This window comes from Tachypleus tridentatus, chromosome 7 (assembly GCF_004210375.1).
Source record: "Tachypleus tridentatus isolate NWPU-2018 chromosome 7, ASM421037v1, whole genome shotgun sequence".
Lineage (NCBI taxonomy): Eukaryota > Metazoa > Arthropoda > Merostomata > Xiphosura > Limulidae > Tachypleus > Tachypleus tridentatus.
The window spans coordinates 117500911-117514393 of NC_134831.1; the positions used below are offsets into that span (position 1 = coordinate 117500911).

A 13483-nucleotide genomic window follows, 5' to 3' on the forward strand; every position below is an offset into this window, starting at 1 on the left:
AAACAGTTCATAAACGTATTAAAAACAAATACACAATATTGTATATAAAGGCAACGTAGGCTACATGTCAGGGTTACATTAAACTTTCATATTGGCACTTTTTGGTCTAAAACTTCAATAACCCAAGGATCTCTTTTAAATTATTTTTTTTTAGTGGATCCCCAAACCAAACGAAGTTTTTGTTTGAAAAACAAAATCGTGTATAAGAAAAATAAAGACATCCAAAATTAAAAGTTTTAATGCACTAAGTTTAATTTTAAGAACAATATTTTTCTATAAATCATATTTTTAAAAGATTTCGGACGTGACTCGCAGACCCCAGTTTGAGAAACGCCATTTTGTTCAGCCCTGGCATGGCCAGGTGATTAAGGCACTCGATTTGTAATTTGAGGGTCGCGGGTTTGAATCCCCGTCGCACCAAACATGCTCGCCCTTTCAGCCGTGGGGGCGTTATAATGTGACGGTCAATCCCACTATTCGTTGGTAAAAGAGTAGCCCAGTTGTTGGCGGTGGGTGGTAATGACTAGATGCCTTCACTGCTAAATTAGGGACGGCTAACACAGGTATCCCTTGTGTAGCTTTGCGCGAAATTCAAATCAAAGCAAAAAACAAAAACAAACCAATTTGTTCTTTGTGGATTACTATAGGTAAAGCTCCCGCTAGTACAGCGGTATGTCTATAGGTTTACAACGCTAAAATCAGCGGTTCGATTCCCCTTGGTGGGCTCAGTAGATAGCCCGCTGTGGCTTTGCTATAATAAGACACACACACATATTATAGGTAAGATAGGAGTGTTAAAATGGGTATTGCTAACAAAACATTCCTATCACTCGTACATTTGTTTCTGAACCACTCATCGTCGTGTTCACTTGGGATACATACACATTATTAGAACACTGTTGCAAAAATAATACGAGTATTTCTGAATTGTAATCATACTAAAAAAGAGCTTAATTTGGAAGAGAATTACAGGTTCGAGCACTGTTTTTATACTGAAGAAATTTAGATGTTTTCAAGGGAAGTTTACAATATGACTTGATTGTAAGAATAAACTACCATATTTTATTTTTGTTTATATGGTAGTTTAAAGATATATTTATGTGCTATATAGCAATTTATATACATATAGTGTGTTTTCTTATAGCAAAGCCACATCGGGCTATCTGCTGAGTCCATCGAGGGGAATAGAACCCATGATTTTGGTTTTGTAAGTCTGTAGATTTACCGCTGTACCAGCGGGGAACACGTATATGATATATATGGCAGTTTAAGGATATGTGTATATACTATATGGCAGTTTCAATAAGATAAGAGATTCCACGTTTGTGTTGAGTTTGTATCCATATATATTATAACTTCCGTCAGTTGATAGAGATGTGGTTCAGTGAAATAGCGGTCAGACACTGAAGCAACTGGATACTACATCAAAGTGCTGTGTGGTGAGTTTTCTGAACCACTTTAATTTACTCAGTGATTTGTACAAGACAGAGAGCAGATAAGAGAAATCCGAAGAGGCGGACCTAATGTGAACCACTTCATTCTACTGTAACTCTCGAAATGCAGTTCTTACCTTGGCTTTCAGCATCTTCGATATTTACATAAAACTACACTAAGTGTCAGTAATTCTGAACTGACAGACTAGAGATAATGCAGCTATACTAAGTACCCACAGATAGCTGTTAGGACACTAATCGAATTATAGCATTTAACAATCTCTCTTATAATGCACACACACAGTTGTTCTTTGCGGCAATGGAAAGCTATATATATAGATTTTAAGAGTTACAGTACCACACGATAACTACTAGGCCATGGCCGGCCCACTACGCCTAAAGACAAAATATAGTCGGAATATCTGAACTAGCATTGTTCAAATGAAAAAGTTTAGAAAAATAACAAGTAAATATCTGATTAAAAGGAAAGAACTATTATATATTAAATTAATATTTGCAGTTAACATGCGATTATTTTCAATTCCATATATGTTGGGTCGGTTTTGTCTTTAAACAGTGTCTGTTATCACGTTCTCCGAGCTGAACAATTATCTCAGTTTAGTGTTTCTTAGAGTTGTAGTTTTCTGCTTATTGTTTAAGGTGTAGTAATATAAATTGGCAATAAGTTTATCTTTATAAAAATGTTCAATTTTCGATCATTTTGCTTTTCTTATCGCAACATCTATGAAAGAATAAGACTAAAACCGTATGTATTGAAACCTTGGTTGCTTTTCGTTCCGTGTGAATGAATATAATACTCTAAAGGTTTGTTTTCTGAATTCATACTGTTGTTGACCTGATGGTTTGTTTGTCTTGAATTTCGCGCAAAGCTACACGAGGGATATCTGTGCTAGCCGTTCCTAATTTAGCAGAGTAACACGAGAAGGAAGACAGCTAGTCACCACCGCCCAGCCTATGCACACGTGAGTCAGAGAGCCACACTGGAGACGCCTAGTTTGAACTTTAGATTGCTGAGTTAACCTTTCAGTAGTATCAAGCAACATTTTTGACAAAGTTAATCATACAATTTTACTTTGCTTTATCTCAAACAAAAATTGCTCACCTTAATTATACACTTGTGTTTAGTCTTTTTTTATCATGACTCTAGTGTTCAGAGAACCTGAGAAACAGAATTATCTCGTAGTGTGTATGTATATCTTGTCGAATCTCCCGTTATTAGCGGATCTATGTTGTCACTCTCAGTAGAATCAGTCTTACCTGAAAATATCATTCATATGACTAATGTGAAATGAAGTCCATAAGCTTATTTATGCAAGATTACGTTGAGCTGTGTTTGGAAGCAACCTGGAAAGTTAAAAATACGTGCATTCCACGAGCACAGATGTGTGTCGAAAAATGGACACAAAATATTCCCTTCTACTGTTTACTATCATTTTATAACACTTTCTACCAATGTTCGGGTCCCTGTAACAACAAACGTGCTCGCTCTTTCAGCCGTGGGGGCATTATAATGTGACAATCAACCCCTCTATTCATTGGTAAAACACTAGCCTAAAAGTTGGCAGTAGGTGGTGATGATTATCTACCTTTCTGTTTAGTCTTACGCTGCTAAATTATGGATGGCGAGCGCATATATCCTTCCAGTAGCTTTGCGCGAAATTAAAAACAAACAATAATTTAGCCTAATCGACTGGGAATATTGCAGCTGTGCTTTTGACAAAAATTTTAGTTTGGATAATATTAATTTTGCAAAACGGGGGAAATTGCGTGTTAACAGTATAAACAATTTTATAATATAATGTTACACGAAACAAAATTACACATTTTAAACTACAAGAAGTAGCGTGATGATTCATGCTATCTTATATTTACATGTAAAAAAAAAAATATTACATTATATTTTACTGGTTTGTTTTTTTTTAATTTCGCGCAAAGCTACACGAGGGCTATCTGCGTTAGCCGTCCCTAATTTAGCAGTGTAAGACTAGAGAGAAAGGTAGATAATCATCACCACCAACCGCCAACTCTTGGGTTACACTTTTACAAAAGAATATTGGGATTGACTGTCACTTTATAACGCTCCCACGACTGAAAGGGTGAGCATGTTTGGTGTGACAGGTATTCAAACCCGCGACCCTCGGATTACGAGTTGAGTACCTTAACCACCTGGCCATGTCGGGGCCTATTTTACTGGAAATGGTTTCGTTGTTTTGTTTCACACGCGTGTACAGTAGATGAATAAATGTTTGAAGCCAGAATTAAAATTATAAACATTTTTAATGCATTGATGCACAATATATTCTTGGTTAAGGCACTCGAATCGTAATTTAAAGGTCGCGGGTTCGAACCCCCGTCGTACCAAACATGCTCGCCTTTTCAGCCATGAGGGCATTTTTAAGTTATGGTCGATCCCACTATTCGTTGGTAAAAGAGTAGCCCAAGCGTTGGCGGTGGGTGGTATGACTAGCTGCCTTCCCTCTACTCTTACACTGCTAAATTAGGGACGGCTAGCGCAGATAGCCCTCGTGTAGCTTTGCGCGAAATTCAAAACAAACCACAACACAACAGATTTTTAACGCTAGCCCTTCTCTAATCCAGCAGTGTAAGACTAGAGGGAAGGTAGCTAGTCACCACTACTCACCGCCAACTTTTGAGCTACTCGTTTAACAACGAATAGAGGGATTTACAGTTACATTATAACGCCCCAGAGCTGAAAGGGTGAGCACAAGCTTGTTTTATGTAACGGGGATTCGTACCCGCGACCCTCATGTTACGAATAGAACGACCTAACTATTTAGCCATGCTGGGCTTGGTCTAATGGTCAGGGCGCCGGATTCACGAACGAAGCTGGAAAGGTTCGAATCTTCATTACACCGATAATGCTCTCTATTTCAGTCGTGAGGGCGTTAGAATGTTACAGTCAATCCCACTATTCGTTAGTGAAAGAGTAGCCCAAGGACTGGCGATGAGTGGTGTTGATAAGTTGTCTTATATCTGGTCTATCATTGCTATATTCTTATCTCTAGTCTATCATTGCTATATTATGGACGGTTATCAAATATAGCCCTCTTGTAATTTTGCGAGAAATTCCGAACACCACAAAAAACTTACTGTTGTTATATATAATACCATTTTTTTAGTAAAGTAAGAAGCTTGACATATTGTTTAATATTTCAAATTATTGTTAGGCTTACTACTCATTACTTAGATTTACAGCCCCGTGCTATAGGAATCATACGTGGCGCTAAGAAAATGTACCATATAGACATTGTAACATTGACATGCTAAACATATATCATAGTGATTTATAAAAAAAAATTATGTTGGTTTGATACTTTTTATTTTTAAATAAAGTTCACTAACACAACTAACCAATTGGATTTGTTTTTAAAGTCCCCTAGTGGCACAGCGGCAAGTCTACAGACTCACAACCGCTAGAAACCGGATTTCGATACCCGTGATGGGCAGAGCGCAGATATCCCATTGTGTAGCTTTGTGTTTGATTGCAAACAAACAAACAAATTGTTTCGCTAATTAATCTCGAACCAGGTGCACTGATAACAGTTTGTCAGAGAAACGTTGTACTAATTAAAATAATTATTATACCAGTTTGTAACCGTATTTAATTATACTGAATAATTATTGTTTACTTTGTAGGTTACAGGAATAATGACTGGATCCAGACCCCTGTTTTGCCCGTGGATATCGAGCTTAACCTCAGCCCGGGGTTCCTGTCTGAGTTGTTTGTATACTTTCGTAAGTTAATGTGGTTGTTAACACTTGCATTAGTTCAGATTGTTGTGTCTGTTGTTGTTTGTGTGCGTGACTTACTGAGTATGTTTTGGGTACATTTTTAAGGTAGTTTAAACTACAACTTTCTGTTGTAACAGAAGTACAGCTGAAGCTCTGTCACAATATCCAGAATGGTGACAGTAAATTAGAATATTTAATTTCAAGTTCAAAGTCTGAATGCTTTATCGGCCCGTCATGACCAAGTGATTAGGCACGGCTAGCGTAGATAGCTCGTGTGTAGCTTCGCATTAACTTCAAAACAAACTGAATAGTTTTTTTTTATCTCACCGGTAATAACTTAGCTCGAGTACACTAAAGAAAGAGTCCATGTATTTGCAGATAGGAAGCACTGAACCAGTGTTACTGAATAATAGGATATAGCCAGAAGTGTGTGGACATCCCCTCTAATTAGTGGGTTCGGCTATTTCAGCCACACCCATTGCTAACAGGTGCATAAAATCAAGCATACGGTCATGAAATCTCCGCAGACAAACACTGGCACTAAAATGGGTCGTACTGAAGAGCTTAGTGGCTTTCAACGTGGCGCTGTCAACGGATTCCACCTTTCTAACAAGTCGGTTCTTCAAATTTCTGTCCTGCTAGAGCTGCTCCGGTCAACTGTAAGTGCTGTCTTTGTGAAGTGGAGACCTCTTGGGGCAACAACAGCTCAGCCGTGAAGCGGTAGGCTACATAAGCTCACAAAACAGGACCGCCGAGTGCTGAAGCGCGTAAACACCATCTGTCCACAGTTGCAACACTCACTATCGGCTTCCAAACTGCTTCTGGAAGCAACGTCAGCACAAGAACTGTTCGTCGGGAGCATCCACGAAATGGGTTTCCATGGCTGAGTAGCAGCACACAAGCCTAAGATCACCATGCGCAATATCAAGCGTCGACTGGAGTTGTGTAAAGCACACCGCCATTGGCTCTGGAGCAGTGGAAACTCGTTCTCTGGAGTGATGAACTATGCTTCGCTATCTGGCAGTCTGACTGATGAATCTGGGTTTGGCGGATGCCAGGAGAACGCTACCTGTCTGAATGCATACTGCCAACTGTAAAGTTTTGTGAAGGAAGAATAATGGTTTGGGGCTGTTTTTCATGGTTTGGGTTTTGCTCTTTAGTTCCAGTGAAGGAAATCTTAATGCTACAGCATACAATGACATTTTAGAGAATTGTGTGTTTCCAACTTTGTAGCAACAGTTTGGGGAAAGCCCTTTTTTGTTTCAGCATAACAATGTCCCTGTGCACAAAGCGAGGTCCATAAAGACATGGTTTGTCGAGATTGGTGTGGAAGAACTTGAATGGTCTGCACAGAACCCTGACCTCAACTATATCGAACACCTTTGAGATGAATTGGAACGTCGACTGAGAGCCAGGCCTTCTCTCCCGACGACATCAGTGCTTCGACCTCACTAATGCTCTTGTGGCTGAATAGGAGCCAATCCCCGCAACCATGTTCCATAATCTAGTGAAAAGCCTTCCCAGCAGAGTGTAGGCTGTTATAGAAGAAGGGGGGACCAACTCCTTAATAATGCCCACGATTTTGTAATGAGATGCCCAATAAACATATATGGATGTGATGGTCGGGTGTCCACATACTTTAAGCCATGTAATGTATTTTAAGCTTTGCAACAATACATTTTTTCTCTACAGATTGGAAATAATTACCAGAACGGTAAGCGAAAGAGAAGTGTAAAAAGGAAATACTGCTGGAAGGTCTTGACCTCTAACCTGTGGAAATGAAATGTACCAGAGTATATTTACGTGCTGATAATCTACCTCACTGCCATCCACCTAATAAGCAACTGCAACACCAATATAAAGCCGTTAAATATAGAAGCAATTGATATTATGCCCAGTAGTAGTAGGGTAACGCAGAGCCACCCAATAGTATAGCTATACTGTGTCCATCGCTGGTATCTAAACCCATTGTATTGTTTTAGGTTTAAACACACATACAAACAATTTCAGCAGTTATATTCATTTATTCTCAAACTTACTGAATACGGTTCTTGAAATTGTGACCGATATATCTTGTCAAATTTTAGTTTTAGTATTTAAGCTATCTTGGTTGTTGAAATGTTGACCTATATAACTTGTCAAATTTTAGTTATAGTGTTTAAACTATCTTGGTTGTTGAAATTATGACCTATATAGATTGTCAAATTTTAGTTATAGTGTTTAAGCTATCTTGGTTGTTGAAATTATGACCTGTATAATTTGTCAAATTTTAGTTATAGTATTTAAGCTATCTTGGTTGTTGAAATTGTGACCTATATAACTTGTCAAATTTTAGTTATAATGTTTAAGCTATCTTGGGTGTTGAAATTGTGACCTATATAATTTGTCAAATTTTAATTATAGTGTTTAAGCTACCTTGGTTATTGAAATTGTGACCTATATAGTTTGTCAAATTTTAGTTATAGTGTTTAAGCTATCTTGGTTGTTGAAATTGTGACCTATATAAGTTGTCAAATTTTAGTTATAGTGTTTAAGCTATCTTGGTTGTTGAAATTGTGACCTATATAAGTTGTCAAATTTTAGTTATAGTGTTTAAGCTATCTTGGTTGTTGAAATTATGACCTATATAACTTGTCAAATATTATTCATAGTGTTTGAGCTATCATTTATTATCTTCTATAAGAGGTTTAGTCTTTTTTTAGATTTGACCTTACTTCTGATTAAAGGTCGAAGTCTCAGTGAACGGTCTTATTCAGGAACAGGTGGTGAATCGAATGTTAAACAGGAATTCTTGTTACTTCTTTGCTGACTTTTGTAATTTTAGTCAAAAAACACGAAAAATGTGATTATACTTAACAAACTGGAAAATAGGATCAGAATGGTTGAACTTTGATTAAATGCTGGTAAATTATGTTGTTGTTTTTTAAATCTCGTGTGCAAGAAACAACACGTGTTCCAATGTCTTATCATACAAAATATGAGCATAAATCAAACAGTTTCCGAAGGCATTAAACCTGTGCTGGCCCCGGCATGGTCAGGTGGGTTAAGGCGTTTGACTCGTAATTCGAGGGTCGCGGGTACAAATCCCGGTGGCACCAAACATGCTCGCCTTTTCCACCGTGGGGGCGTTATAACGTGGCGGTCAATTCCACTATTTGTTGGTAAAAGAGTAGCCCAAGAGTTGGCGGTGGGTGGTGATGACTAGTTCATGTTTCAGTTTTTGTGTGGCTTTGTATTTAATTACAAGGCCCGGCATGGTCAGGTGGTTAAGGCACTCAACTCGTAATCTGAGGGTCACGGGCTCGAATCCCCGTCACACCAAACATGCACGCCATTTCAACTGTGGAAGCGTTATAATGTCATGGTCAATCCCACTATTCGTTGGTAAAAGAGTAGCCCAAGAGTTAGCGGTGGGTGGTGATAACTAGCTGCCTTCTTTCTAGTCTTACACTGCTAAATTAGTGACGGCTAGCGCAGATAGCCCTCGAGTAGCTTTGCGCGAAATTCAAAATACAAACAAACATAAACCTGTACTAGAAGGAAAACTAAAACAAAATTACTCATCAACCCTTGAAACTGGAAAGGGCTTAAAGAATGTTCAGGGTTTACTCACCCCCCCCCAAATTTTTTGGGTTTCCTAACTCTTCCGTGTTTGGCTAATCAGAATATAACCAACTTTAGATATCTCATTCGCTGTCGTCGAGTTCATTCAACTTCAAACATTTGTTGTCCAGTTTGCAAGAAGGATATCACACGTATCTTATTGTAACTGTTTCATTGATTGTCTTTGGTTGTTGTTATTTAGTGGTTTTACAACTTGAGATTGTTCAATTGCGTGACACATGATAAAGTTACCATTTTCTCAGCTGTGTAACATTCAAATGTAAATTACATTCATCTTAAATTGTATTTGAATTTATTTTTCAAGTTCTAACTTCTCCCCATTGTTCTCGTGTACTGGGATTCCCCTGGTGTGGAAAATTGTTAAGATTTACTTATATTCTTATCAGATTCTAAAATGTGTTGTACAAACTATGTTTTATTTGAATTTGCTTCCGCACAACTAGTCTGGTTGGCTGTAAAGGAAGGAGTTTAATGAAAATCTTGAAAATATATTAGTTTCATTTTGAATGGCATCTTTTCTTCACGTGAGACTAACTTCTAGAATCACTGATTTTGAGCTAGTGACCAAAGGAAAGAAATCCAGCCAATAACGCTCGCCGCTACAAAGGCTTGTCCGATTTTTTTTTAAACCTAAAAATTGGATTTTCATTTGCAAATGAGCATGCTGAACAGCATCACGTCTCGAACCTCAGGCCCTTTAATCTGCAGCCCGGCACGCTAAACAATAGGTAAGATCCGGCTCTTGAGAAAACGCACCTAAAGAACAGGGAGAATATTGTAGGTAGCACCATTAATGATAGCTGCCATTTAAGGGTTAAGAAACTCAGAGAACGAACCAACAGGATTTATGTCTGGATACTGTGACTTGTAAATATTTACAAAATCCGGATATGTTAGGATGTGAATATGTAAAATATGCTACTGTTTTTGGTGATGTAATATTAAAATTGATAAAAACAAGTCGTGCTTGTATAACTGTAAAAAAATCCAATAATTCTACGTTTGGGGCTTTATATTCGACAATATATTTGAAAGTACTTCCGTGTTGGCAGAATGGTAATATTTAGAATAGTAAGAACTCTATATCCGCAATGGCGTATTTAGGTAGGGACTAGAGGGACTCAGCCGCAGGGTCCATGGTCTTAATGGGGATTCATTAGTAATTTTATTCTATGTAAAAATTACATGGGATGTAGAACCCACAAAAAATTATAAGCTCCTGGGCCCACACAACCTTAAATCCGCCACTGTATAAATATTATCCGCATGGCTGTGAGTAACTGCTACAGTCAGCTTCTGCGCAGTCGCAGTGTATTCGCGTCATAGATTTTTGAATAAAAAATCTATTACGGAAAACAATAGTATCATATTTAAGCACCTCTTTAGGATGTTCAAACATCCGTTTTTGTGGTTCACAGTTAACAAACACCTAAGTAAAAATAAAATATACAACTGATTCCAAACATCTAACTCTTCTGAATCAAACCAACTAAAACAAGACGACTTGGACTGTGAAGAACGTAGACTCCATCTGAAACCTCCTATAACATAAAAGTTTTATGGATTGTTGCTGAGGCAATGTTATTGATCGGTGCTTACGTGTATTCGCATCTCTATCGATCCGTCTCCACATCCAGGAGGCGTTACGTCATTCCTTTTAACTGGTGCAAGGAGGAAGAGAACCAGATTCAGTGTTAAGGAGACGAAAACCGCATTTAAAGCTGTGGCTTAACAGAAATTCTGTCGTCAGATTGAACGAGCTTCGTACTCCTTAAATTACTCCTATGTCCATAAACTGAGTTTTGATTAAGGGGTTAGTGAATAGTAAGACAGTTTGGATGTTCATAACGATACTGAAAGGTCATTGACACTTGGAACAACATCTCTATGGAATCTCCTGTTATGCCTATTGGTAAGTTTCACAGCCCTAGTAGAAAGAAGACCATACTTATGGTAACAGTAATTATAAGCTTAACTGATGTGTAAATGTAATATACATAATATTATCTTACTAGCGTATACTATAAATAGAATTAGATAGAAATAAAATAATGTATTCAAAATTACAGGTCTGGGTGTATCTGTCAATTGTAAAGCACAAATCAACACAACAGACAATTAGTGCTCTGCCCACCTTGCGTGATGAAACCGAGTTTTGCCGTTGATTGAGCCACTGGGGTTGGGGGTGGGGTCCATTCTGGGCGATTTTCATATTCGATATATTTTGTTATTATTTTTACATGGCCAAATGGTTATAGCGCTCGACTCACAATTTGAGGGGCACTAGTTCGAATCCCCACCCAACCAAACTTATTTGACCGTAGCATTATAACGTCTTCATGGTTGTAAGGTAGCTTAGATAGCCCTCATGTAGCGTTGCGCGAAATTCAAAACCAGCAAACAATTATTATTTTTAGATTAAAAAAAAAACGAAACTTGCATGTTTTTCCTTGGTTTAATACGAAGCCCGAGAAAAGGTAAAAAGTGTGAACAAAATTTCTCAAAATACAATTTTACTTTTCTAAAATAACAAACTGACGTTGTCTGGGCTACTGAGTAGTAGCATCACAGCAGTTAGTGCTCAAAAACTTAGAATAACCTGAAACGAAATTTTACTCTTTTTATTGAATCATGTCAGTAAAAACAAACTTAAAAATAACTGTTGTTAATATTGTTTTATATCCTTATAATTATCATATTAATTAACAGCTGGAAGTTGGGCGAGTAATTTTACTTAAAGCTGACTGAAACTAGTTCATGTTTCAGTTTTTGTGTAGCTTTGTATTTAATTACAAGGCCCGGCATGGTCAGGTGGTTGAGGCACTCAACTCGTAATCTGAGGGTCACGGGCTCGAATCCCCGTCACACCAAACATGCACGCCCTTTCAACTGTGGAAGCATTATAATGTTCCGGTCAATCCCACTATTCGTTGGTAAAAGAGTAGCCCAAGAGTTGGCGGTGGGTGATGATGACTGGCTGCCTTTCTTCTAGTCTTACACCGCTAAATAAGGGACAGCTAGCGCAGATAGCCCTCGTGTAGCTTTGCGCGAAATTAAAAAAAAAAAAACACTAACAAAAAAAAACAAATAACAATGTGAAACAAATCTGTTGTATTCTTTTAAAAATCCAATATTGAAACAAAGAGGGGAATGTATTGGAATTCACTCATGATCAAACAGAAGAAACAGCGGATTCTGCTTAACATCTAACAATAGAACAAATACTGAAATCTGTCGGAAATCAGAGAGACTGGATGCACACGTCATTGCTCTAAGGGCGCCACAAAGCGGCCCCGACAACAACTTTAACATTTTAAATAAAAGTCTAGAGATACATATTTCGAACGGATTATTTCATTATTTTCTATTTTATAAAGCTATAACAACGTGGCCATGATCAAGTAGAGTGTCGTATATTTTATGATGCATTGCGCAAAATATCGAATTCTAAGCATACAATGGATTTCCCGTTGTTACAACAGTTGTGTTTTTTTTTCTGAAACATGCTCGTGGTGGATAAACTATTAAGGAAATTAGTTTATTTAGTGAATTTCAAATTAATGTTCTGCAAAAAAAAAACAACAACAAAAGAAAAACATAAGGAAAAATACGAAAAATAAAAACAACAAGAAACGTTAAAAAAGGTTTGGTTTAAGTTACAAGTGGACATTCTCTCTAAAATAATATTATTTTCCCCAGTATACAAGTGGACATTCTCTCTAAGATAATATTATTTTCCCCAGTATACAAGTGGGCATTCTCTCTCAGATAATATTATTTTCCCCAGTATACAAGTGGACATTCTCTCTCAGATAATATTATTTTCCCCAGTATACAAGTGGACATTCTCTCTAAGATAATATTATTTTCCCCAGTATACAAGTGGGCATTCTCTCTCAGATAATATTATTTTCTCCAGTATACAAGTGGGCATTCTCTCTCAGATAATATTATTTTCCCCAGTATACAAGTGGACATTCTCTCTAAGATAATATTATTTTCCCCAGTATACAAGTGGACATTCTCTCTAAGATAATATTATTTTCCCCAGTATACAAGTGGGCATTCTCTCTCAGATAATATTATTTTCCCCAGTATACAAGTGGACATTCTCTCTAAGATAATATTATTTTCCCCAGTATACAAGTGGACATTCTCTCTAAGATAATATTATTTTCCCCAGTATACAAGTGGACATTCTCTCTAAGATAATATTATTTTCCCCAGTATACAAGTGGGCATTCTCTCTCAGATAATATTATTTTCCCCAGTATACAAGTGGGCGTTCTCTCTAAGATAATATTATTTTCCCCAGTATACAAGTGGACATTCTCTCTAAGATAATATTATTTTCCCCAGTATACAAGTGGACATTCTCTCTAAGATAATATTATTTTCCCCAGTAGCTCAGCATCAGGTCTTAAGATTTATAAATCTAACGATACAAGTAGTAGGTACATACAAATAAACCCATTTTGTAACTTCGTGTTTAACAAAAAAGCAAAATTATTTTACTGTTGTAAACACGTCACAACAAGAATCTTTGTCGTTTTAATTAAATACTTTGAGACCAATAGAGATGTTCACAATATTGAAATTTCATGTGATTTTTAGTAATTATGTTGTATATTTCATTTTTAGACGTGTTGAAA

The 13483-nt window shown here is 37.2% G+C and overlaps 1 protein-coding gene across 7 annotated transcripts in view; it reads left to right on the forward strand.

Moving 5' to 3' along the window:
• Window positions 1-13483, forward strand: part of LOC143256469 (trafficking kinesin-binding protein 1-like) — a 149957-nt gene that overhangs the window by 99015 nt on the left and 37459 nt on the right. For 5 of the 7 annotated variants that reach the window (XR_013031377.1, XR_013031378.1, XM_076513748.1 and 2 more), the window contains exon 4: window positions 5112-5210. The exons of 1 other annotated variant lie outside the window; for it this stretch is intronic. Coding sequence is in view for 4 of the 6 variants with exons in the window: in XM_076513748.1 (XP_076369863.1) it covers window positions 5112-5210 (99 nt within the window). In the remaining 2 variants the exon portion in view is untranslated. Of the gene's footprint in view, window positions 1-5111; window positions 5211-10503; window positions 10744-13483 lie in introns of those variants that run through there. One more of the 7 variants, XM_076513753.1, reaches the window with a different exon arrangement.